This window comes from Lonchura striata, chromosome 15, assembly GCF_050655825.1.
Source record: "Lonchura striata isolate lonStrDom1 chromosome 15, ASM5065582v1, whole genome shotgun sequence".
NCBI lineage: Eukaryota > Metazoa > Chordata > Aves > Passeriformes > Estrildidae > Lonchura > Lonchura striata.
The window spans coordinates 16781300-16805732 of NC_140717.1; the positions used below are offsets into that span (position 1 = coordinate 16781300).

Sequence of the window (24433 nt, forward strand, 5' to 3'; positions counted from 1 at the left end):
AAAAGATGCTAAGAGTCCCTGAGTGACTGTTGCCCTCACTGAAAGTGGCTACAAAGAGTTTTCCCAGTGACCTGACAGTACTGTGCAAACTGCTTTTGCTGGGTTTCTACTCTGAATCTCCAGTTTTACCCATGTGAACATGTTTCTCAGGCTGCTGTTAACTCCACCAGACCAGTGGCTGTCCATGTGTTCTTAGTTAAGAACAGTTCTGGGATATGGAGGCAAGTAGCACATGTCTAAGACACGTACTCACTTCACTTCCATTTTAAACATCTAATTCTACCTTCAGCGAGGTTGGTCTTCACCCGTTTCCCTTTGCTCCCATCAAGTTACTGCTAAACACCTTCCACGTCTTGTCCCTTCTGGTTTTAACATGCTCAGATTAACAATGACTATGTTCAGTGGGTAGGAAAGAATATATATATTCCACTTGACTTTGCTAGTGCTCTTCAGGTCAATAGGAAGAAATTTTTCTGGTGATAAAGGTTAAGGGCATTTAAAAATAAAGCTGTGACAGCGTGTGCTGCTAGCACATGAAACTGAAAGGAGGAGTTCATTTGGGGAATGTTGCCTCCCTCCTGAAATACTTCACTATCTGTTTCTAGTCGCAGCAGGTACATTTGGCCCCAGGAAGCCTCAGAGAGCAGGGTGATGTTGATGGCCGAGATGAAGAGCAATGGAGAGGCTCTAAAGATCAGGAGAACTCGGTTTCAGCTCTGTTACGCAACCCTGGGCTGGTACCTCAGTTTGAAGGAGTCTTGTGTTCTGCAGGCAATGGCCCGAGGAAGGGAACATCTGGCTCAGAGGTACACAGAGACTTCCAGAGCTGACCCTGCTGTGTGGCAGCCAAGACAAGTCTGGTAATGCAAAGGCTACAGGACACCTGTGGTGGGGGAAAGAGCTGAGCTGCTTTACACTGGTAAAGATATAGCTGCTTCTTCTAAATCTGCCATATCTTCTTCTAAAACTGCCACAAAGATAGGTGGCAGATGATCTCCTCACAGAGTTTGGGATCCTTCCCTTGCTGCTTCTTGTAGACATTTCTCTTTCCTCTTCCCCTCCCCATATTTTTCTGGAATAGGATGCTAAATTAGGGAGAAGAAAATCATGATGTGGCTGGACCAGGGGCAGTGACATGCAGAGAAAGCTCCCACAAAGGACTGAAACCAGTGCAATGCTGCCTGCTGGCCTTGTGGGAACATCCTGACAGCATCAGGTGAGGGGAGAGAATGGAGTGGGGTGTGAGATCCATGTCTGGCATGGTCAAGAGCCAGATGTGGGACTGACTTGAACTGGGATAAATTGTTCTGTGACTGTCTGGGGGGTGGTAAAATCAGGAGCCCTCTGCTCCACTGCATCCCTGGGATCTGTTCTCAGGAGCTTTGGGGTGTGGCAGTAGAAGTCCTGGAGTCATCACACAATTAAATGAGACTTGTACCTTAAGCACCTGAAAGTCTCATCAAACAGAACCTGCTCATGTAGGATTTGTAATTTATGTTGAAGTCTCTAAATGTAGACCTTAAACTTTTGGGGATCAGCCTGATGTGCCCACTCTAAGGATATCTAAATGACATGTCACATACCAGCTTTACTCACTGCATTACAATAGCATTCAACAGGATTTAAATTAGCTTCAGCACTCTAATCGTGTTGCTACTATAACAGCAGCAAGATAACTCCCAGGCGTTGGTTATGTAGCCTCTGAGGGAAAAAGATTTCAGATGTGTTCAGCAGAAATGCACCGTGTGAGCCATGGTTATAATTTCATTAACAGGATGCTGCTTGGCTTCTGCTGGGAGTTGGAGGAGATTAGCATTATAATGGGGATCAGGCACCTTTCCTTGTGTTCATACAGCTCTCCAGCCTGCAGGAGGATGAGCTGTCAGAAGACGATCCTCAGACCTTTAGCCTGGTATTTGACACAAGCTTGAAACTTCTTAGAACATGCTGAGCTCTGGGAAGGCAGTGCTCCTGGGCTGCCATATCCAGTCTTTTTTGAACACATCCAGGGATGGTGACTCCCCCACCTCCCCAAGTCAATATTTTATCACTCTTTCTGTGAAAAATTTCTTCCTAATATCCAACCTATATTTCCCCTGTCACAGCTTGAGACTGTGTCCTCTCATTCTGACATTTGTTTCTCTTCACAACCAGGGCAATATATAGATGAAATTATTTCTGTTGCACATCCTGGCCAGACTAAAGTAATGCCTTAATTCTCTAGCACTAAAGTCGCTATTGGAGAGTTTCTGTTTTTCCCACAGTTTTGGTGACATGGTGAGTGGGAGCTATCAACCCTGCCGTTTAGAAACCCTCTCTCTGCACCTGTGGAACCAGAGGCTGGGCTTTGCTGGTCTAAGAAGCTGAACTTTGTTTTAGTACGGAGCAAAGTTCTCGAGACAACAGCTCTTGAGCTCAGGCAGCTGTTGGTGAGGCTCTGAGCCCTTTAATTCAGATGTTTCCCCTCTGATTTCTCTGGTGCTGGAGCAGTAACTTCAGTCCCTCTCATGGGGACACAGGGTAGTGCAAGCACACCCACAGGTTTCCCTGCCAATTCTCTTCAACCAATTTCTTTTGGACAAAGATTTCTTCTTCCCTTACCCACTGTTTTTCTCCAGTCCTGTCTGATATTAAATGTCTCCAGGAGCAGCTATGCTTCGTGGCTGGATTAATCAATTTGTGCAGAAGATGTCATATCAATGACCATCACAATTTTGTCTGAGCAGCACCTAGAAGCAATTTTTCATCTCTGTCCATTCTTCATTATCTTCACTTGTAATTTATCTTAAAACAGAAACTCCAATTTTATTTTAAAAACCCCCAAATTTAAAAATCATTTGCAAAGCTGTTGAATGCATTAACATGCCAGTAGGAACTGCGGAAGGCAGATGCTGAGTAGGAAGTACATGTTCATCCTGAACTAGCAGGAGCTGGAGCTGTCAGGGTGTCCCCTGCCATCTGGCCTGTCGGAGCATCTAGCAGATTCACAGCTCTCGAGGGGAGGACACGCTGTAGAGGCCATAGGATCCCATGATGCTATTTATGGGGACAAGTCAGACATTTGTCTCGCTGAGACAGGATGTCAGTGGGGGATGCTACAACCACGCGGCCTTTCCCATAGCCCCTTAAAAACTCGAAGATGAAGCTGGTACTTACAAAAGCGTTGATGTTTAGAAAAAAACCGTGTCGGAACCCTGATGGATTTCAGCTAGACACAGATACTAAAACGGGAGGGGACTGAGCCCGCTCCTGCCCGTCCGGCGCAGAGGGAGCGGGCGGGGACCGCTACCAGGGCTCGGCGCTGCGCCGCGGCCGCACCGCGCTTGCGAGCACACCCCAACCCGGCGCAGCTCTGACACCGCCCCCCTCGTTACCATCCCTCCCTCCTCCGCCTCCTCCGCCGACCGGCCGCGGAGGGGTGCACGGCAGCGGCGCCGGAGCCGCGGCGGCTCCCGGCGGCAGCAGCTGCAGCTACCGAGCTGCGCTCTGCTCCGTGCCAGCGCCCGCAGCAACTTTGCCGCTCCGAAGGCTGCGGAAGCGGGGCGATGTAGGCGCACCCGGCGGCAGAGCCTCCCCGGCAGCGCGGAGCAGAGCCCCCCCAGCCTCTCTTCCCGGTGGGGAGGAGCGGAGCCCCCCTCCTCCATCCTCGGCGGAGCAGCGCGGAACGGAGTGGAGCTCCCCGCTTCTCTTCCTCCTTCCCTGCCTCCTTCCCTCGCCGGCGGCGGCCGCAGCCCGGGGCGGGAGCGCGGATGCGGCGCGGAGCCCGGCGGAGCCCATCGCGGGGCCGAGGCTGGGCGCCGCGAAGAGCGGGGGGATGCTGAGCCCCGCCGCCCGGCACCGCGCCTGCCTCCGGGAGATGCTCCTCGTGCTCGCTCTGTGGCTGGCGTGGCAAGAAGTGCCCGCGGCGCCGACCCCCGCGGCGGACGACATCACCCTGGGAGTTGTGAGTTACCCGCAGCCTCCCGCTCCTCTCCGCTCCCCCTTCCCGCATCACCCGTCTCGCCGCGTACTCCCCCGCCTTCGGGCATCGCGGGCCCACGCGGCACTTGGCGAGCTTCGGCGGCGGGAAGCGCTCCCTGGCGCGCCCTTTGCTCCCACTACCCCCTTTGCCGCCAGTGCCCTCCGTCCTGCTCCCGGTGATCGGGCCCTTTTACACCCGGTGTCCCCTCCAGCATTATCTACGTGGTGCCGCTCGTTGCAGCTGGCGCTCCCCCGCGCAGACGGAAGAGTCTGTTCTTCCCCCCCGCACCCAGTGCACCCACCCCATACCCTCTGCGCCGAGCCCTCTGGAAGCCAGAGTCCCCCTCCCTAGCACCCAGTGCATGGTGCCTCTCCTGCACCCCAGCCTGGTGACCAAACCTTCCCCCAGGCGAGCGTCGTGGGGCGATGGCCTCACCAGCTTTCACACATGGATGGTGATTTCTCAGCCGCTGGGAAAGGGCTGGCCTGTCTCGAGGGCGCTGTGCCTGCCGAGGAGCCATACAAACTTCAGCAGCAAGCAGGGTAAAACGGCACGCTTAGAGTCAGAGCGATCTCCTAGGACTGAGACACGCCTCGGGGATGTGTGAAGGGCTGCTCTGTGCCGGCAGCAGGTGGAGGATTGGCTTAATTGCGGAGGTCTGTACAGCGTGGTCATCCTTGTGGTCCTGCTTCTCCTCTCACAGGTGCCTGCTTAGTCTGCAGGTACATAACAGGTTTCAGCAGGCATGGAGAGCTTAGGTCACGTCTCTGCCAGGTTACGGTGCCAGCAGGTCTATACAGCTTCACCCCTTTGAGAACAAAGAAATTAAAGATTTTCTCCTGAAGGAGAAGTTTCTTGTAGCTTATACCAGTTGTACCTCAGAGACACCCCGTGACTATATCAAACCTGGGTGTCAGAAAGCCAGCTGTGGCTGGGTGTGGGTGGGCAGTCTTGGGGCTGGAACTGTTTGGAGAAATTCCCTGAAATTTAGTGCATTTCGAAATGCTGCCAGTACACCTCTGTGAAGGCGGGAGGGAGGAAGGGTTTGCTGCACGGTAAGGTTATCTAATGAGCAGGTCTCGCTTAGAGCAGTGTACCAGGACGCTGCCTCCGCTGCCTGGGCTCCGGCTTCAAGTGTGTGCTTCGGTTCACAGGCTCTGGCTCAGACACCTGCCAGGGAAGACAAAGCCTATCGTTCCCCATCTGTTCCTAGAAGAATAGAAAATGTGGTGAATATAAAGTATACCTGCATCACTATGGTGCATTCACTTTCCTCTGTTACCAGATGTTAAAACTGGAATTAATATTTCATGCAAAGAGCACACAGATTGATGTATTCTGCCCCAGTCAATTTAACTCAAACTTTGTCTTTGACCTGCTTTTACCCTCGCTACCAAATAAGCTGCACTCAGCTTTTACAGGGTAAATTTTAATACTCAAGGGCTTATTAGTTACTGATGATAACTTTCAGGCATTAAGGTACTTTTTTAGTCCTGGAGTAGATTTGAGCACTCTCTCCAAACACTGCTGGAAGAGCTGGGACTGCCTGGCAAAGGAGAAGGTGCTGGGGATGGTGGTAATAGAGCAGAAGTGAACTGTGAGAGAAGGAGGTTACACATTAAACCAAGACTTATTTAGGCTGGGAATCCGACATTTAGGATGTATGATTGATGCCAGAGTGCTGTCTCCCTTCTGTTGATGTTCTTGCTGGGGCAAAGAATCTCCAGCTTGAGACAGCATTGGTGGGTTTCCAAAGGGGCTGAATGTCAATCAGGTTTATGCTTATGCCCTCTACTGAGCAGCAGGGAGCACAGAAGCCAGATATTTAAAGAGGTTTTGTTAGAATACTACCACTCTCAGGGAAATGAGAGCCTCAAGAATGATTTGGCATCCACTTTATGAAGCAACTATGAAATTAAAGATCTGTGAGGCATTTCAATCAAATATTTGAAATCTAGGAAACATGACACCATGCCAATAGAAGGCTCTGCTAACCTTGGAAAATTATATCCAGCACTGTTTACCCTGCAGTAAACAGAGCACAGTGTCAGCAGAACTTTTATATCCCAGATGCTCACCCCTTGTAACCTAGAGGTTTTCAGTGCTGAGCTGGACTATGCCTCTGAGTTCTGTCCTCTGCTCCACTCCTGCTTGGAGTTTGTTTTAAATGAAACAGTGGTGGTGGGCCAAATTAAAGTTCAGCAAAATGAAAGAGGGCTATAATTCAAAGGCAGTTCTTGTTAGCATGCTACCCAAAGCAATGTAACATGGAATGATTCTCCAGATTTCATTACTAGTGGAATATCCTGCCCAGTTTATGAATCTAGCTTGATTATCAATGTTTTTATTGTTCTCCATTAGCTGCCCTGACAAAGGGAACATAAAATAGCTGATGCAACAGAGCTTGACTTGAGTGATTCCACTGAATTTTAGGATGCCACTTTTGAGATTTATGACTTTGCATTTTGCACTACTGCCTTTACAGTAAACCTCCAACCCCTCCTCACCACACAGCATTCGCAAATTGCGTCTTGTTATGGCTGTTGAGCTCAGACATCTCAGGGGTGCAGGCAGCAAAAACTTCTATACGCTAGTAGTAACTTGGTAATGAGAGTTGTCATTTCACTGGGCTTTGTACCAGGTCTGGGGACAGTGCTTTTCAGAATAGCTGGCATGTGGAGCCTGAACACTGAAGGTGCTGACCTGGAGATCGGCTGGTTTGTAAGGGAGCTGGCTGTTCCTGCAGGCAGCTCCTGCCCACTGGGCTGCATTGCTGCTGTTCTGAGGACATGGCTATGCAGAGCAAAACCTGTGGCTTGGTGATGGACTGATGCCTGAGGCTGGGCTAGCTTGGCCCCAGGGAGATGTTTTGCCTTAGGGAGTTGCTTTGACTGGCACAGAGGTTGCCAGACAGGAATGGGGTGATGTGGGTAGCATCACTGAGATCATCCTGTGTGGACATGGGCTCTGGCATCAGTGGCTGAGGCATGCAGGCGTGCCAGGAAAGTTTTAGTTTGGTTACAAGAACATGGGCAAAAAAAAGACAACTGAGTGGCTTTTTCTTGCCTTTGTGCCCAGGGATGAGAGGGAAGGTCTATGTATGCCCCCAAGGCGTTTCTCCAGCTGGGGATTGCTGGGCATTCTTGGGGGCTTGCGTATGCACAGCCTCTTGCTCACAAAGCCCTGTCTGTGTTGTTCCTGGTGAAGTTGCTTCCAGGGTTTGGAGGCATTTGCATTCATCGGTGGAGACCAGGACCCGCGTTATCCCAAGTGGCTCTTTGTTTAGGGTAGGGCCCTCGCCTTTGGGGCCGCTTCTCATTTGAATGACAAGGATGCATTTGTGGGCAGAACGTGGTGGCACTGAGCCCTTCGAGGCTGTGCCCTCCTCCCCCCCACCTCCCCCTTCCTCCTGCTGCCTGTGGTGGGCCAGGGGAGAGACAGAGGTTCCTGTGTTCCCATGTCAGGGAGCAGTGGGACAATAGGAATAGCAGTTTCCTATGAGTGTGTGCCCTGCATCTCCCAAGTGCCAAATTTCAGAGTAGAAGCCAGCCCAAAACTCATCATTGCTGTTTCTGGAGTGCTTCCACAGCCCTGAGTAGGGTAGGGCCATCCTGCTACTCACGTGCTGCACCCTGGTCCAGCTGCCCTCATGCTCCAATCTGCCCAGAGTCAGCCAAGAGCTCCCCTAAACTCCTGCATTTAATTACCCAGTGGGACATGTCCCTGAGGCATGGCTTAGCTCCTTATTCAAGGCTTGGGGTAATCAGCCTCTCAAAGTAAAGTCCTTGTACAAATGTAGGCTGTTCCCTATATCAGGAGAAAATACTGTACTTCTTCTGTTTCTGCTAATGGGGAAATTAAAAATTTATAATTTCAGTTGGAGCTTCATTCAGCCTTCTAAAATGGTGAGTCTTTAAGGACAGAATACTTAATAGAGTCCCTAAACAGCCTTGGAGAAAGGAGCTTTGCTTGGCCCCTCTGCCATTAAAGCATTTCATGCCTTCCCATATGGAGCAGTGCCCATCCCAGGTCCATGAATTCCCTTCAAGAAAGCTAAGCTTCCATATTAAAAAAATAATAAAATAAAGTTGGTTGCATTTTAAAGTACCTCTTGAAAGTCAAACTACAATGCAAACTAAATTGACAAAAGGCTGTCTGGAAGCTTTCAAATAGCTAGGCTGCTGTGAAAGCATTTAATCTGGTATTAAAGGCCTAGTTGGTGTAAGCTGCTACTTCCCTTTCAGATTTGAGACCTCCATGTACAGTAATGCAATTTCCTCCTGGGCATGGCTGCTATTGTGGTCCCAGCCGTGGGAACTAGCCAGGGTAGTCAGGCTAAATTACCCACTTTAATGAAATTCGGGAAGTGTTCAGAGCCAGTGGATGAAACCCTGCTGTCACCAGGGACTTCCCTACAGTTGGTGCTGGGGATGGAGCAGTGAGCTCCTGCACTGGCATCACTCTGGATATTCTCTGTTCAGTCAGAGAGAAAAGGAGAGATTTCTACCAGACTGAGCCTGGGAAAGATTTCGAAAGGAATGTAAATAATTCATTATCTCCCTTGTTGTTCACATTGTTTATAGATATGTTCTGCTACCATGTGCCATTCACAATGCACCCATAGTGTGAGATGTTTTTACTTTAAGACCAATGAAATTGGTCTGCATGATGTGCTCTGTAAAAAGAGCGGTGTATTTGAAACAAATCAGTTCTCTTCTTGCCTTCTGACTTGGAGTCTTCATTATCCCCATCCTGCCTCAACAGGGACATCACTCTTCATCCTTGTTGCTGTGTTGGGAGTAGAAGTTCCTGGCTAGCAGGCATCCCCTTCCCTGGGGGCAGCATGTAGTGGGGCTGTACCTCCATCTCCTTTTGCCTCTAAAATCTGGGGTGAAGGGAGATTGCTGCCTGTGTGACTCAGCCTGGATATTTTGTTATTACTCCTCATTAAATTAAACGTGCAAAGAGGCAACACCAAATGCAATGGGTTCCCATCCCTGCCTGGCATTGGCCAGGGCTCTCCTGTTTTGGTGTTGGGTGTGACTCACCAGTGGGAGCGTGTGTGTTGGCTCTGTGGAGGGCAAGGGGTGACATGGGTGATGTACTCATGAGACTGGAGGACAGGGCTGTCTGTGAAACCCTGTTCGTCCTGGCAGGTTCATAACTGCTAGTGGTGGCTCACTGTGACTCATCATCAGGGCCATGCACTAATTTCTCATTATTTACTCTGTCAAAAGTGCTGCAGGAATGGGGTTCTGGGAAGGGTCATGCTGTAGTTGAGGGAACCTTTATTTCTGGATGCTGTGGGAGCAACTGTGTACTCTATGTGGGTCTTGTGTCCTGGCTGGCCCTGTGGAGGTGACAACATGGAAGGGAAAAGCTGTCACATCTCAGCTGCTGATGAACACGGGCCACCACATTGTTACTTTTTAAAGGGTCTCGATCAGACCAGAGCGTCACTTGAAAGCTCAGGATTTGCTTTTAAAATAACCTGTGATCTGACAGCAACAGTTCTCAAAATTCTTTCTTTTATCAAAATCACTTTAAATGGGTAGATTTGGAAGTTTCAGAATCTCTTGCTGCTGCACACGTGCCAGCTGCATCTTCTTTGTCCCAGATTTTTATGAGGATTGTCTCTGTTTTCTGGGTCAGAGAATTAAGAGATTTGATGTTATATTTAAAAAACCCCGAACCAAACCACATATGCAAAGTTAAATCCAATGCAAAACAAAGCAGAAACTACAGGGGCAAGGGGAAGGGAGCTGCTGGAGGATCAAACAATTTTACATCAGAATGAGAAACCTCATTTGACAACAGGTTTGTTCCAGAGGGGAGACCTGACATGGAGTAATTGCCAACATTCACCGAGGAGTGTGGTCTTCAGACGGGATTCTGGCTTTTTAATTAGCCATGATGGTTTAATAGAAAAGAACCCAATTAAATCGGAGGAATTTCCTGCATCAGAATATACCATGTGCACAGGAAATTGTTCCTCCAAGAAATCTAGAGATGACCTACAGCTCCTTGTGACAACAGTCCAAGTACAGTGACTTGGGAAGTGGCAGTATATTCAGAATTTTTTTTTCATATTGTTTTTACAAGAGGGAGTTTCTACCTGTTTATGACAGTCAGTGGTCAGAGAGAGTTCTTCACACCGGCTCACATTCTGTTTCATTCTGACAATATTGATCTTTTGAGTGAACAAAAGCAATTTTACCCGTGCCACAGGGTCTTTGCTCCAAGGTGATGTACATGTTTAGATTATATTGTCTTGTCATATAACAAACCCCAACTGGCATCTCTGTGGTTCAGCCCCCAGCTGCCAAAGATCATCCAACAGTGCTGGTGCTGCTGTTAGATCCTGGGTTTGCTCTGAAATCCAAGTGTGTTCTACACAGCCTGCTATACACATCTTTCTTTAAGGATACAGGACAATAGTCTTCCTGATCCAAAACTGAAGTGGGAGATAAGTGGACTGCTTTACTCACAGGTTTGTCTTTGTGGGGGTTGCCTGTCATGCACCATGGTGGGAGCACTTAACCTTCATGCAGCTTCCCTGGGGCTTGCATCCAAAACCACCCGCCTCTGGATTTTTTCTCTTTCCAGCAAATGCCTCTGGCTGGAGATGGCAGACAACCAAGAGATCAAAAGAAACTTCAGGGGCTGCTTGCAGACTTGGGGATATTTCACTGTCCAAGGGCTGAAGAAGCAGATCTGAGGGTGGTGTTGGGACCAAGGGAGCAGCTGAACTCTGGAGGGGTCCCAAGTGGGATAAAAAGATAAAAAAGACTAGTGTGTGAGGAAAGGGTTCCCACGGGATCTCTTTTGAGAGGAAAACCTGCAAACACTTTTCTGAAGAAGCATCCACTTGATTGGCACCTGTAGACTTTCCAAAATACTGCAAGTTCTAGGCTATAGTGCTTGTTCTTGACTGTCTACATATCAGTTAACCCTTCATGAAGATTTGCTTTTCTCAGTGAGATACTGTCAGGCAAAAGTGCTACTGCTGATAGTGTGGTTGAAGTACATCTCAGGAGACAGATTCTCCTGCTTTCCTCAAAATGGAAGCCATGACTTCACTGAGCTGCTGGGTGACTCTGCAGGCTCCTCCACAGCTATAATTACTAAAAACTTGGATGACTGCTGGGATTAAAGGTTTTACACAAGAAAATGCTTCTTTAGTCTTTCTGTAGCTATTGGGAAGTTACGGGATCCCAACAGAAGCACAAGGAGCAAAATGATACCATGACTGCTAGAGACAATCTCACCATGACTCCAGACCTAATTACCTTCAGCACTGGAGTTGATGTATTTGGTCTTGGGAAAGGGTGTCAGGTCTCATTTATCACTGAGCAAGAAAAAAATAGCAGTCTCATGTTTTTCTTGAGTCCACCACATGCTATCTTCTCTGGAGATAGTACATCCATTCCACATTAGTCATGTCCTGGCTGGTGCTTGGTCAATGCTGTGTCTTTGACAAGGCTTGTGGTGGGGAGCATGGGAGGTCCTACCTGCCCTTAGGCTTGTTCCCACCTTGTTGTGTTTACTTTGTCATTTCTGTCCTGCTGTCATGCTCACAGTGTCCCTCTGGTGCCACAGCAGGACAATTAGTGATGATACTCAAGAAGCATTTTTCTCCTTTGATAAACTCTCTGCATTAAGCTGGCTTTTATTTTTCTTGTTTGTTCTCCATTTTGATGCTGCTTGGCAAATTCCTCATTGCTCTGTACCGAGCCATGCTTTCTCTTCCTTTGCATCTTTCACATCAGAGATGCATTTTTGTTCAAAAGTAAGAGGATATTGGATACACAAATGGGAAATTCCTTGCAAACACACCTGTGAAATGGCAACATGTTTTATATGAAGGCGTAGCTAAAGAGAGATAGCTAGTTTGAGACGTTCGCCACATTTTTTTTATGCTGCAGCAATGTATCCTCCAGGCCTGATCAATGAGACTCCGAAATGAGGAATCTTGCCTGGCCTCAGCTGTCTCTCAAATGTACAGCAATCCAGTCCTTCCTCTCGGGCGAGATGCATGTCACATTTCATGACAGAGTGACAGGCCTGTCAGACAATCTGTTGCTGTTTTGGCATTTCTGGTACACACTCATTGTCCAGAAAGATCAAGATAATCTAGAGGAAATCAACTGTCATGCTCCAGGGTCCTGTACAGGCAGCGAAGACGCCAACACTGATTTGAGCAGTCTTCTACCTGCTCACCTGGGTTAAAAACCCACCCAAGAAGACACTGAAATTTTCTTTCTCTGCCTAAAGTCCATAGTATCAAGTGCCTGATTTGCCAGGTTCTGTGGCATGAGGTGTAGTTCCTGATCAAGTGGCTTTGTCACTCCCTGAAAGGTGACCTGAACGCTGAGCTCCAGGTCTCAGAGCCAAAAGCTTCCTTTGTGAAGGGTATCCAGTCCAGACTGGATTTGGGTGGCTTTTGTGTGCTTCTCGGTCACATTTTATTACTGGGGGAGGGAACAGGGGGTTACTTTCACTGGTTCATCTCTTGCCAGCAAAGTCTTTCCATGCATCAGGGTTTGCCCGGAGCCCGGCACACCGTTCAGACAAAGTTCTTTCCCCAGACGAACAGATCCCGAGGGTTCATGCTCCCTGCCTGGTCTGTGCACAGGGATGTGGAGGTTGGAGAAAAGAGGTGCCAGTGGGAGCCCCTCCACAACCCCCGAGGAATGCCGCCTGTTCTCGTCCCTGCAGCCCCGTGGTACTGGCAGAGCTATTCCAGAAACACGCTTTTTTGAGCAAAAAGATTATTTCTGCAACAGGAAACGTCGTGGTAAGTCACGGCGCCAGAGTCGAGATCTCCTGGGAGATGTGCATCAGCCGCTTTCCTTCTGCAGACGAAGCCCCGAGCGAGGCCCGGCCCGGCTCCCGCCGCCGCGGGGACCGGGGCGGGCGGCGCCGCTCGGGCGGACACAGGCGCGTCCCGTCGGCGTCGTGCCGGTGCCCTCTTGTGGAAACTGGGAAAACAGCCGAGAAAATGTGCTGGCGCTGGGCAGGGAGCTGGGAGTGCTTAGAAGCCCATCCGTGGGAGCAGGTCCCCTGGGGCTGCACCGTGCCCCCTTCAGCTACAGCCTGGAGCCTTTGTCACTGCTATTAATGGTACTGACACTGTGGGAGATGCTATTAACTGAGCCTGGGGGCAGGGGCTCCCGGGTCTCAAATCCTGCATCTGGTGCACACCTTTGGTGGCTGAATCCCTGTATGGTGGGTGAGAGCTGTCTGTGTTTTAAATAGGTGAGGTTCCCCAAGTGCCTCTGCCCCTCCTTGCTGTTGTTCTGCAGTAATTCCCATCTCCCTCGTAGCAAATATCTTTATTAACAGCGGTACAAACTTTCTTCTTGAGCAAGCACTGAGCCTGCCAGGTGTCCCCTGTTAGCCAACTGCAGCAGCTCTGCTACTTTTCTTGAGAAAACATCACACTGCTTTTGTCATTTTCCGAAAACGTCAGTGGGTGAATGTGCCCAGGGGACCACAGGGCCGATGTGCTGGCTCTTCAAAAACCCCAGCCCTGAGTCATACGCAGCAGCTCTGGCTGCAAAGGGTAGTGATCAATACTGGTGCTGGAGCAAAACTGCAGGTGCCAAATGGCTTTTGACTCTGCCACCCACCATGCTCCAATGCCTCTTTGTAAGAGCTGGCAGAAATGGTGCTGTGCTGGGTAGGAAATGCCAGCCCAGCACTGTCAGTGTTTTCCATCCCCTGTTCTGGTTTTCCAGCCCTGCGGAGCACTGGTGAGCCACGTGCTGCTCTCCCATCACTGTTGCAGAACAGGCCTGGCAGTAGATCTTGCTCTGCTGCCCAGGAGCCCCATTCTCACAGCTCTTCCAAGTTCAAGGTCTCCTTGTCTTTTCTATGTTTCTCTTCTATTTAGTTAATTAATATCCTTTTAAAATCTGCCTCTTTTAAATGTCTAAAGAATTTTAACTGTTAAAACCAGCTTGTCTCCTGCATTTTCCAGACTTGGCAGGTCCTCTCCCTTCCATGGTTCCCTGGAAAGCAGTGTCTATAAAAGCCCATCTGTGTTGGGTAGGTCACCAGTACCAGCACAGGATCATCAGAGGTGAAAGGAAGCCAGAGTTCTGGGAACTTGGTGTACAATTCATCTAGAATCCTTGTGGTGACTTGCTGTCCCTCCTGCATTGTGCCTGTCTGTGTGATCACAGATACTCGTTTTGCTTGTGCATTTAGAGGAATCAGTTCTTTGGGTAAGGACATCTGCTATTTTTTTGTAGCTCTTCGATCATCTCTCAGCTTGTAGGTTATCTAGACAAATACTGTGTCTGAACTCTGACAGCCCTGAATTAATTTCCTTTTGTGGAGGAACAGTAATATAATTCTGATGTTGTGTTGAGGGAATTCAGTGTTGGGAGACAGACTTGTTCAAAGCCAGGCTTGAATGGGGACAAGGAGCTGAGCTCACCTGCTCACAGAGGCTCTGATCTTATTCAGAGCCAAGAGATACAACTGCAAAAATTTAATTAACATTGCAAACCCCTTCAAAAAAGAGTTTCTGGCAAAATTGCCAGCTCTGCTGTGCAGCAGGTAGCATGCCTGAATGGCCTCCACAGGAATCTATTACAGAATAGCAAATGTTTCTTTACCTGGATGGTTGCAAGAACAGCAAACAGAGAAAATCAATATGGCATGCTCCCCTTCCCCAGGGTAGCCTTGAACCCTAAAGAGCAAATTAATTGGCATCCAGGTGCCCAGCAAATCACTTTGGGATGCTCGAAAGAACTGGAAGTTGCTGGATAGCAGCTTGGAGTGGGGTGACGTGTTAGCTTGCACAACCTGGGGAAGGGTGCAGGGTCTCACTGCCATCTGTGGGTGATGAAGCTGGGCTGGTGGAGAGCTCTGAGTATGGGCTGGTGCAGAGGAGGACATCTCAATTTGCCATAGATTGTTTGTAGCAAAAAAAAAAAAAAAAAAAAAAAAAAGGTGACTGCTGCAGCCATGACTGAGCCTGGAGAAACTGTAGTAATAAAGGCAGTGGTAGCTGGAGTAAAATATGACCCAGCTGATATCCCCTATGAGGATGGGGGTAGGGGGAATTGCTCTGTTGAGAAAATCCCAATACCTCAATTTTTCAAGGGCTTCAGGTCTCCATCCACATTGTTCTGGAGAAGGAATTAATTCCTGGGGCACTGCATTGTGGGAGCAACAGCACTTTCTGCTGTCACTGTAGGACATGCTCAACCCATCCTAAAAGGTGGTGATCAGAACTGGCCCATCTTTGGCAACTGTGCAGAAACAGAGCTGCTCAGCTGAGGTACCACTGCTGGTTCTCAGCTTACCTTATTTTCCTGGGGCATAAAAGGCCAGTGAAAAGGGTGATTCTGCTCCTAATTAAGAAGCATAAGGGAAATTAGTTGTTTCCATAACGTTAAAAGAGCAGAGGGAAGCTGGTGGGCTCCAGTCTCCCCAAGCCTGACTTGCTTGTTATGGAGCAGGGCACGCAGTAACATCAGCACGAGCAGCAACCGAGCCAACAGTGAACAAATCCTTTAAGGACTCTTCTGACATAAATAAACATGGAAAGTAAATTATGTCCCCAGCACTCTGCCCTCAACTGATGGGAAACAAGGTGCATTAACAGAGTAGTTCAATAACCTGGAAGAGCTTCAGGAGAAACCAGCTCACCAGCCCTGGGAGAAGGGGAAGTGCTGTCTGCAAGCTGCAAATGAGGTTAGAACATGTGGTAGAGCATGAAGCCATACTTAGAAATTGAATTATGAGTGATGATGGTTTTCCTGTGAGAAAGAGCAGAAAGGAGAGGTGGTGTCTGTTGCTGATGGTGGATGTGAAAGGGTGAGGGCAAGGGTGCCAGGTTTGCATCTTGAACTTTGGAGCTGTGACCTGGGGAAGTCACCTGTGCTTTTACTTTTTCATATAAGCATTGATTGTTTTGTGTAGGGGAATATGCTGTGAATTAAGATATAAAGTCCCCTATGCTGGAGCTGCTAATTCGGGACTTTGGGGGGCTGCTGGTAGCACTGGAAAATAATTGGTGCTCTGGTTGAGATGTGATGTGATGGAATGTTATTTGCAATGTATTAAATTGCATTGAGTGAATGCATATTTAAGTATTTGTGTAAACCCATGCACATGTATTGACTGTTCATGGAGTTTAAGAAAGTGAGCTGCTCAGGTCTTTGGCTTCCCGCCCATTATGACAGGCTTGCAGTAGCCTTCCACCTTTATCAAAATCCTATGATTTTATAAAGGAATGAACACTGGGAGTTACTTCAGGAGCCAGGTGGTTTTTCCTGGCATGGCTCAATTTGCTGTGCCCATCAGCAAAGCAGGGGCAGTGTCAGGGGTGCCTAGACCAGTGACTAAACCTGTTTAGGGAAAAGGTGGCTGTTGCCACCCAGAGCAGGGAGCTGACCTTTACCCCAGTAGAAGCAGCCCTGTCAAGTCTGCTTGAAGCAGCTGGTGATGTTCCCGATAGGTGAGCAGAGAAACAGCTAATGGCTTCTTCCTATGACAACCTAATGACATTTGAGAAATGTTTCCTAACACTGCTGGGGAGGTCATCATACTTCCCCCAGAACCATTTGTCTTCTTATCTCAGCCTGTTTGCCTTCCTGACACATCCAGCCTTCCCTGGATTTGCACAGCCACTGGCACCTGTCAGATGCTGCCTGTCCCAGGAGCAAGGAAATGCTCAATCCAGTTCCATGTGTGCTGTATTTGTCACTGTTGAAAGTCCTCGCTGAGTGCAGATACCTGAGAGAAGGTGTCCATAGGAGAGAGGTTACTGTCTGCACCCTCAAAAACAATGCATCCAGATCCAGTGAGCAGCTCCCTCATAGCACCAGCACAGCATGGCCTTATTCTGCTGATGTCCTTGACCCAACCCAGTGATCTACACCAGAAGGCGCATTCAGTGTCTGATGCCCTATCTTTAGCAAAGAAGGAAGCCACAGCCAGCTCCAGGCAGTTTTGCCTGGGAATGGATAATTTTTCCTCATTCTCTGCTGAAGCAGATTTCAGCCATTAAAAAATAAAGGGGAAAATGAGGCAATAAACAGTCTCCAAATGACTGAATACAAGACCTCACAAACAATATCAAGTAAGTCAGAGGAATCCGTAATTTAGATATTGAAGGAAATGCCTTTTCCTGGTTTCTTTCTCCTGTAAAGAGTGAAGTTGTTTCCAAGCAGAACAGGACCAGCTTTCCTGGAGGCTGGAACCTGTGGTGCCAGTACCTGTGCGGAAGGCAACAGAGAAAGGCAAAAGGTAGCCAAAGCATCTGGGAAGAAAGGGTTGGATCCAGCCCCACTGCAAAAGAGGCAGAAGTGAGTGGGTGAGAGCCCAAAGATATCACTACCAATTTCCTTGGCCTTCATTACTGGAAGAGTAGAGCGTGGCAATGATAGAAAGCCAACCTGAAGTGGAACTCATGAGACAGAGAAGCTCTGATAGGGAGAGAATCAGTGCTTGAGAAACCATTGTATGTTGGAAACTGTTCACTGCTTAATAATAATAATAATAATAATAATAATGTTTTCTCTCCTCACTATTCCTTGATATGGTTGGATGTTTTCCGGATCATTCCTATGTGAGTGGAGAGCTCAGGGGGCTGTATTTCACATTTCATCATCTGTGTGTGACTTGATTCATTTGGCTGTATGTTCAAACCTCATGAAATTGGCCAATTTTGCTGAGGTTTATAATAGATTATATCCATCTCCTACCATCAGTTTTGCAAATAACCACTTGTTGGCTTCTTAAAGTGTTACAGATACAGAATAGACTGTGCACTGCCAAGGAGAAGTCATATTTAAAAGAGATAACATGTCTTCTGTGTGAGCTCAAATGAGGAAATGGATGTTTGTAAAGCTCTTTAAAGCATGGTTATGTCAAGAGCAAGAAGATCACTTTTGTTTTTCATTTGTATGCAAGGTGAAGAAAGGACGAGACTATTATTCTCCTCTGAACTCTTACAATCTTCCACCATAGAAATTGGTGATAATTGCTGCAAAATGACCCACCTGGGTCAAGGTGTAATTTTTATTCTTGAGTATCTTTCAGTCTGTGAGCAATTTGAATGATTTGACTTTAACACCTTGGCAGCCCATCACTGGAACAAGCAGAAATCTGGTGAGCAGATGCTAGCACAGAGCAGCATTGATCCAGGCTGTGGGAAAGACCAGCTACTGCCTACCTCCACACCCAAGGGCCTTTTCCATTGATTCACCTCTATTTTGGGTAATTGGCTTTTACACATCAGACTGTGAAGTGCTCTACAAGCTGCTCCTTTTCTTCCCCCACATCTTCTTTCTGGGAGATTTTCTTAGGTTTGAAGAAAGAAAGGGTGAGTTTTGAGTTGCAAGGTGAAGATGAACTTTGAACAGCAGGGTGAGGGTCCTCAAACTGCATTGGTACATAGGAGTGGGACAGGGCTCAGCAGCCTGGTGACCCTGCTCCTGGCACCAGCCACAGCCCTGGGTCTGGGACAGTGTGTTGTGGAGTGGGTTGAGATTTCCTGTTGTATGTATGCAGTCCCTAGTGTCCCTGCTTACAACTACAGCTCTGCCAGTCACCTCCCCAGGACAGAAGAAGAAATGCCTGGTTAATTACTGCGGCTTTGATTTTGACAGCACAAATTTCCCTTGCTGCCTTCTAATCTTCATGGTTTCCTGCCAGCAAAGATAAAGTCCCTTTGTGGAGGCTGTTTGCTCCTATTTGCTGCCACATCAGAGAAAAGCAGAGAGAAGAGCAGAGAGCAGTGCCTGCCACAGCCATGGGACCTTTGCTTGAAAGTCCTGCAGATTCCAAAACCAGGAATCAACCCTGCAGCAACACCTCCTAGTTTGGTATAAATGGGACTGGAAAGATGGGGGCTGTGATTTGGGATATTCTTGGCAAAACCAGCCATCCCTTTGTTTTTTGGGGCCAGGAATTTTCAGCAGGTAAGGGCGGAGCCTGCCCACAGCACCTAGAGCAGGATCCTGCCTACAGGATGTAGAATTGGGTCATCATGGAGCAGGCTGGCACAGGCAGAGCCAGGGTGATCCAGAGCATTCCCCCTTACCAACATTAGCAAATGCTCTAGGTTTGTGGGAGAGACTTGGAGGCAACTCATCATCCAGGTGGTCATTCAGATGAAGTTTTGCCTGCAGCTTGACACCACTAGCTGCAAATGTTTTGTCACCATGTTGCATTACCAGTTTAGACTGTTTTCCACACTCTGTTTAACACCAGCTGTGGTTTCATTAGCATCACTGGCAAAACCCAATGGTACTTTGGAATATGTCCTAATTTTTCATCTTATTGTAGAGCAGAAGGCTTGCTTGCCCATGCTCCTTGCACCACACATAGAAAAGCAACAAATCCAGAGTGATCCCACAGCAGGGGGATGCACTTATCTCCCACTACCTCCAATTACAGAGCTGTCTGAGCAGCTCCTATTACATCTGCCCCTTACCTGAGCCCAAGATAGAGCACTGAGGTCTAGGGGAAGGGTTGGTGGTAGCAGCGACTCAGGGAAGCTCTCCACATCTCTCTCCTTCCACAGAGCAATGCAAAAATTATCAGTTTAAGGAGGTCTTGCCTCAGTGATGGAGAAGTAAAAAGGTTCTTTGTAATGGCAACTGGGCTGATCCAGTTTGGTAGCTCGATTCAGCAATAAATAAAATATGCACTTTCTTTGATAACAGCTAATTTAGTCACATGCATAAGACTTAAGCACCTGCTTATTCCCATTGACCTCACTGGGCTTTAGACACAAATGCTCACTATGGCAGGACCAAGAGAGAGGAAAATAACCCAAGAAAACACAGCACAGACTTCCATCTCCAGGTATGTACATTTTTAATGCAGCTTCACTGGAAGGAATAAATGCAATGAAAAAGTAAGAGGTGAAAGCCTAGCTGTGTGGTTACCTGTGGTGAAAGTCTGACTTCCACTGGGGTAGAGGCTATATGGATGAATTTGGTTTTAATTTCATTCTATTGGAAGGAAAAACAAGGAGGCAGATACATGAAAAATTAAGGTGCTGTGCTTCATATCTTGTGTAATTAGCAAAGCTGACAAACATAATTAGAAAAATTTGTCTGTTAAGCAAACACTGATTGTGGGTGAGGATGACTAGCAGTGTTTCCTCCAAGAACAGCTGGAAGTGAGGGTCTCCTGAGTTTATTTTGCAGGGATGCTGGTACTAAGCAGCTGCTCTCAGTACTCGAAAACTTCTTTGGTTGGTGTCGTTTGATGTGCTGTAAAAACTTCTCCATCCTAAATACGGTGTTGTGGTGCCAAAGGGCTTTGATAGGGGAATGTTCCTGCCCACCCCAATCTTTGTAGCTGGTTATGGGTCTCCAGGGCAGAGAGGACTCTGCAGCTGGAGATTTCTTTCCTTTCTGTGCAGCTCACAAGCAGGTGTTACAAACTCGGTGGCAGGCTCTCCTTGCCTTGGTGCATGCCAAAGACTTCTCTTTTATTTTGATGATCACCAAGAGATGTTTTTCTTGTACAAGCTCCTCAGCTGCAGCCTCTAAATGAGCCTGTATAGCTTGGAGGAGCTGTATATTGCTACCCTCTGGGTGCAATACCAATGGTATGACATTAAAGTATCAGATGCTGAGAGTTTTCAGTGGCCTCATTCCAGGACTGCTGCTTTTAGGAGAATTGGTGCTTTGTTGTGCATTAAATTATTTACAGTTATTTCTGTTGGTGACTGGATTTGAGAATAAAAATGTATATGTGCGAAAAGGTTTTCGATAATGAAATAAGATAACAAAAGGATAAAGCCATTATATGCATAATTAAAATTGTACATTACTGTGTCTTCTTTATGTAGCTGCTTCAGCATCTCAACTAACTTGTTGGGCTGAGTAATCAGCCCCCAAATCTTCCCCGAGTTTGGCTTCTGCTGTTGCTAATGATGCTGCAGAGCTGCCCTGAGTAGGGCCCTGGCTGGTCCCTTGAGGACAGTGGTCCTGTCTTCCCCCTTTTCCCCAATTTCTGGGCTTGGAGAGTGGGACATCATATGACAAGGCAGAAAGAGTCTTCAATTTGCTCAATAAGCTGTTTTTATCATATCACTTCACTAGTGTGTTCCTGTTTCAGGTGTCAAGATGCTCAGAGCCTTCTGAGGGTGCACTAAGTGGTTCAGACATCCCCTTATGAGAAGCAGTAAATCTTTTCTCCATGTCTCTTTCTTGGCATGATGTAGAGCTCAGACACTGAACTACAGGAGGCTAGACTGGGAGTAATTTTCTTAGGATAGGGAGCTCTCCCTGCAGGCATGTAGTTGATGTGCAGGCAGTGACTGTTGGAAGAAGCTGGACCAAAAACCTCCTTAAACACTAGTCTGGAGCATCCTGTACCTGTAATGGAAAATGCAATGTCCTCCTCTTGTGGGGCAGGTTTTCTGTGAGTGGTGAGGGAGGGATCATGGCCCCACAGGTGCCTTCCTTGGGTACAGAGCCCCAGGGAGCATCTGGCACACTGGACCTGCCCAGTCCTTCCTAACAAACCAAGAGGACAGGGAAAGGCAGTGCCTGAGAATACTGCTTTGATTTGCTCTGGGTGCCTTGGAGAGTCATGGCCAGAAAAGCCACAAAATGAGCTTGAATAACATAATAGCTAGTTCTTTAATTTAAAAAAATGTGGTTTCACCACTTCTCTAGCTGGTCCAAGATGGAGCCAGCACTGTGGTAAGTGTGTAAATACAAAGAAATATAATTTCCTGCAAACTTGCTATTTTCCCTTGAGGCCCAAAGTCCTGCCAGTGCCAGACCCTGTGCAGGGCTGCACATCCATCTTCCAGTATGTCAAGATACATAAAAGACTTGTGAACCTTTGTGTTCACAGAGAATAATTTAAGCTTTAACCTTCCCTTACAAGATGTGTGTCTGAGGGAGCCTTGCTGTAAAGTTCACCCCTACGTAACATTAAAACGCACTTACTCATTGGGGCTCTCAGGAGGACTCCTGTCCCTGGATGCTCCTCATATACCCACTGCCTGACTCCCTGCAGTTTCACCTGCCGAAGTAGTAAGGAATTTTGGCTTTACTTCTGCTGTCCTCAGGTCCCTGGTGTTGTGATGGCTGATGCATGCCCAGATCCTGCCTGCATTGGCCAGGAGGGTGCTCAGTCCTGTTTGCTGGGCCTGTGTGCAGGGAGCAAGTGGAGGCTCCAGCAGCAAAAGGAGGCTGAAGTCACACACTTAAATTATTTTTCTTGTTGTTCAGATCAAATATGTCTTGAATTTACTCTGCCTAAAGTTGTTTTGAACTTTTCTTGTCCAAAGACTTTGCTTGCTTTCCCCTAATAGTTTCAGTTTGCTATAGTGGAGGATTTATTGTTGGAAATGCTTTGCTTGGGATGCTCAAGTTGGGAGGGATCATCTCTAGTCTTCTGGGCACAGGCGAGAGGATGGGTGTGGTGGATGCAAAGGCAAGGGAGCAAGGAGCCACATGCCTATGTGACAGTATCTGGTCCTCAGGGGGAATCGTTGTGGCTTTGTGGGCAGCGTCGCCCTGGAGCGCTTGGCTAGCCAAGTGGGATGCGAATGCTGCATATGGGCTGTTGCTGGTGGGGGAATAACTGCACCAGTGATGATCCTGGATGGCACAGCATGCCATGGGAAGATCCCAGGCTCTTGCAATGTGCCTGCCCCTGCCTGCTGAAGGCCCTGGGTGTTGGAAGACATCAGGAGGTGGTGGGCTTACACAGTCTTGGTAGCATCCATGAGGATTAGGCTTATCCCAGCACCAGTTCCTTCTTGGACCTCTCTTGGGTTTAGTAATCCCTGGAATGCAAGTGACTGCTGCAGTTTTCTATTCAGCCAGATCTGCTCTAGGGTCTCTCTGTTTTTGGGTGACACTTGCATTCTCTTACCAAGTAGTCTGTGATGTCGTTATGAGGATGAGCCATGCTTTCTTCCTGCCTTCTCCTTGCACTTCCTAACCCACCTTGCAGCCTGCCTTCCCACATACCAGGCTTTGGGGGTGATCTGATGGTGGCTGCCCATCCCAGCATCCCACTGCATGGCCCCCAAGCTGTCATATGTGTTGTTCATGCCCTGAGAGCTGGGAAGCTGCTTTAATCCTTTTAGTACAAGATGATGGCATACAATGTGCTCATTTAGACACAGAGCAAACAAAAAATCCATTACAGCGGGCCCTGCTGGGGTTACTGTGGGCATCTGCCCACTGCTGCCTTTGTGGTTATAGCTTTTAGTCAGATTAAATTGTTTCAGAGCAATTTGAATAGATTTTCTTCTGTTCCTCCCTCTTCGTCCTGCCATCCATCAAAGGATGCCTTTTGCGGACGTGTTTGTACTTGCACATGAAGCCTTCTGCTTCTGCAACATCTCTTGATTAAGTCTGTGATTCTGGGAAGGCTCTGGGTATCCATCCAACCAAAGAGATGCTTACACCTTGTGTAACAGCTCTTTCATGGTGGATGAAGCTTGTCTCCAAGTCACCACAGCCCTCTTCTGTGCCCACTTTGCCAGGCGAAGGACATCCTCCCCCTGACACCCAGGAGAATGGTAACATGAGCAGAGCTGTTCTAATGAACCTTAAGTTACGTTCTAGACCTGACCGCATCTGACAGGGCCCACAGGCAGCCACGTTAGCATCCAGTTGCTGGCTGTTCCACTAATGGAATATTTAAAGCAAGGGTTAGGGAGATGAAGTCATTAGCAGCTGCATTAACTTCCACTCTGGATTCCGTGCACAATGGTTACTCAAATTAAAGAGAGCTGTTTAGATTCAAGCAACTCCTCTGATGGCAGCTAATGAAACTGGTCCCGCAGTTCAGCAGTGGCATCAGCCAAAATCCTGGTTGTAATCCAAACTGCAGGTTTTTTCTCCTAACGAATTAATCAGCTGATTGTGTGTGTGCAAGCAATAGCTCATTAGAGAGGTGTGTGGCAACCTTTGGAAAGGAAGTGCTGGCTATGTGGGGCCCGGGGGCCGTTCCATTGCAGGAATGTGCTCCTCTGAGTATTGCAGCACCATATGTGTTGCTCTAATCAACGGGTGTTATTCCTGGGGTCTTTTGATCTCAGAAAAATGACGGTAAAAATTGTAATACTGTAAACCTTTGATAGCTTTGAATAAAACCTCAAACAGCTCGAAGCAATTTCCTTTAATCTAGCTTGTGGTGTTGGGGATTTTTATTATTATTATTATTATTATTATTATTATTATTATTATTATTATTATTATTATTTTAAAAGCTTCCACCCTACTTAATGGTAGCTGCAGAAATAAAACAAAGTGTAATTTGGAAATTAGTTCCAGATGTTTGAGTTGTAGCTTTATTTTACTAAGCTGGGTCATTAATTTTGTTGAATATTGTGTTTGGATTTTCTTCCCTTGCACGTGTGGTTGCAGGGTATAACGGGACTTCTGGCAGGAAAGGGAACTTTCAAAATCCTCTTTCCCCTGGGCGACTCCACTGAAACAAAGCCTGTTTTTCTGTGGTTGT

General features: G+C 47.7%; 1 protein-coding gene across 1 annotated transcript in view; it reads left to right on the forward strand.

Moving 5' to 3' along the window:
• Window positions 1-3389: 3389 nt before the first annotated feature.
• MMP17 (matrix metallopeptidase 17) overlaps window positions 3390-24433 on the forward strand; it is a 48342-nt gene continuing 27298 nt past the window's right edge. The window contains exon 1 of the mRNA XM_021543954.3: window positions 3390-3943. Within this exon, the coding sequence (XP_021399629.1) occupies window positions 3815-3943 (129 nt within the window). The 5' untranslated portion in view covers window positions 3390-3814. The remainder of the gene's footprint in view (window positions 3944-24433) is intronic.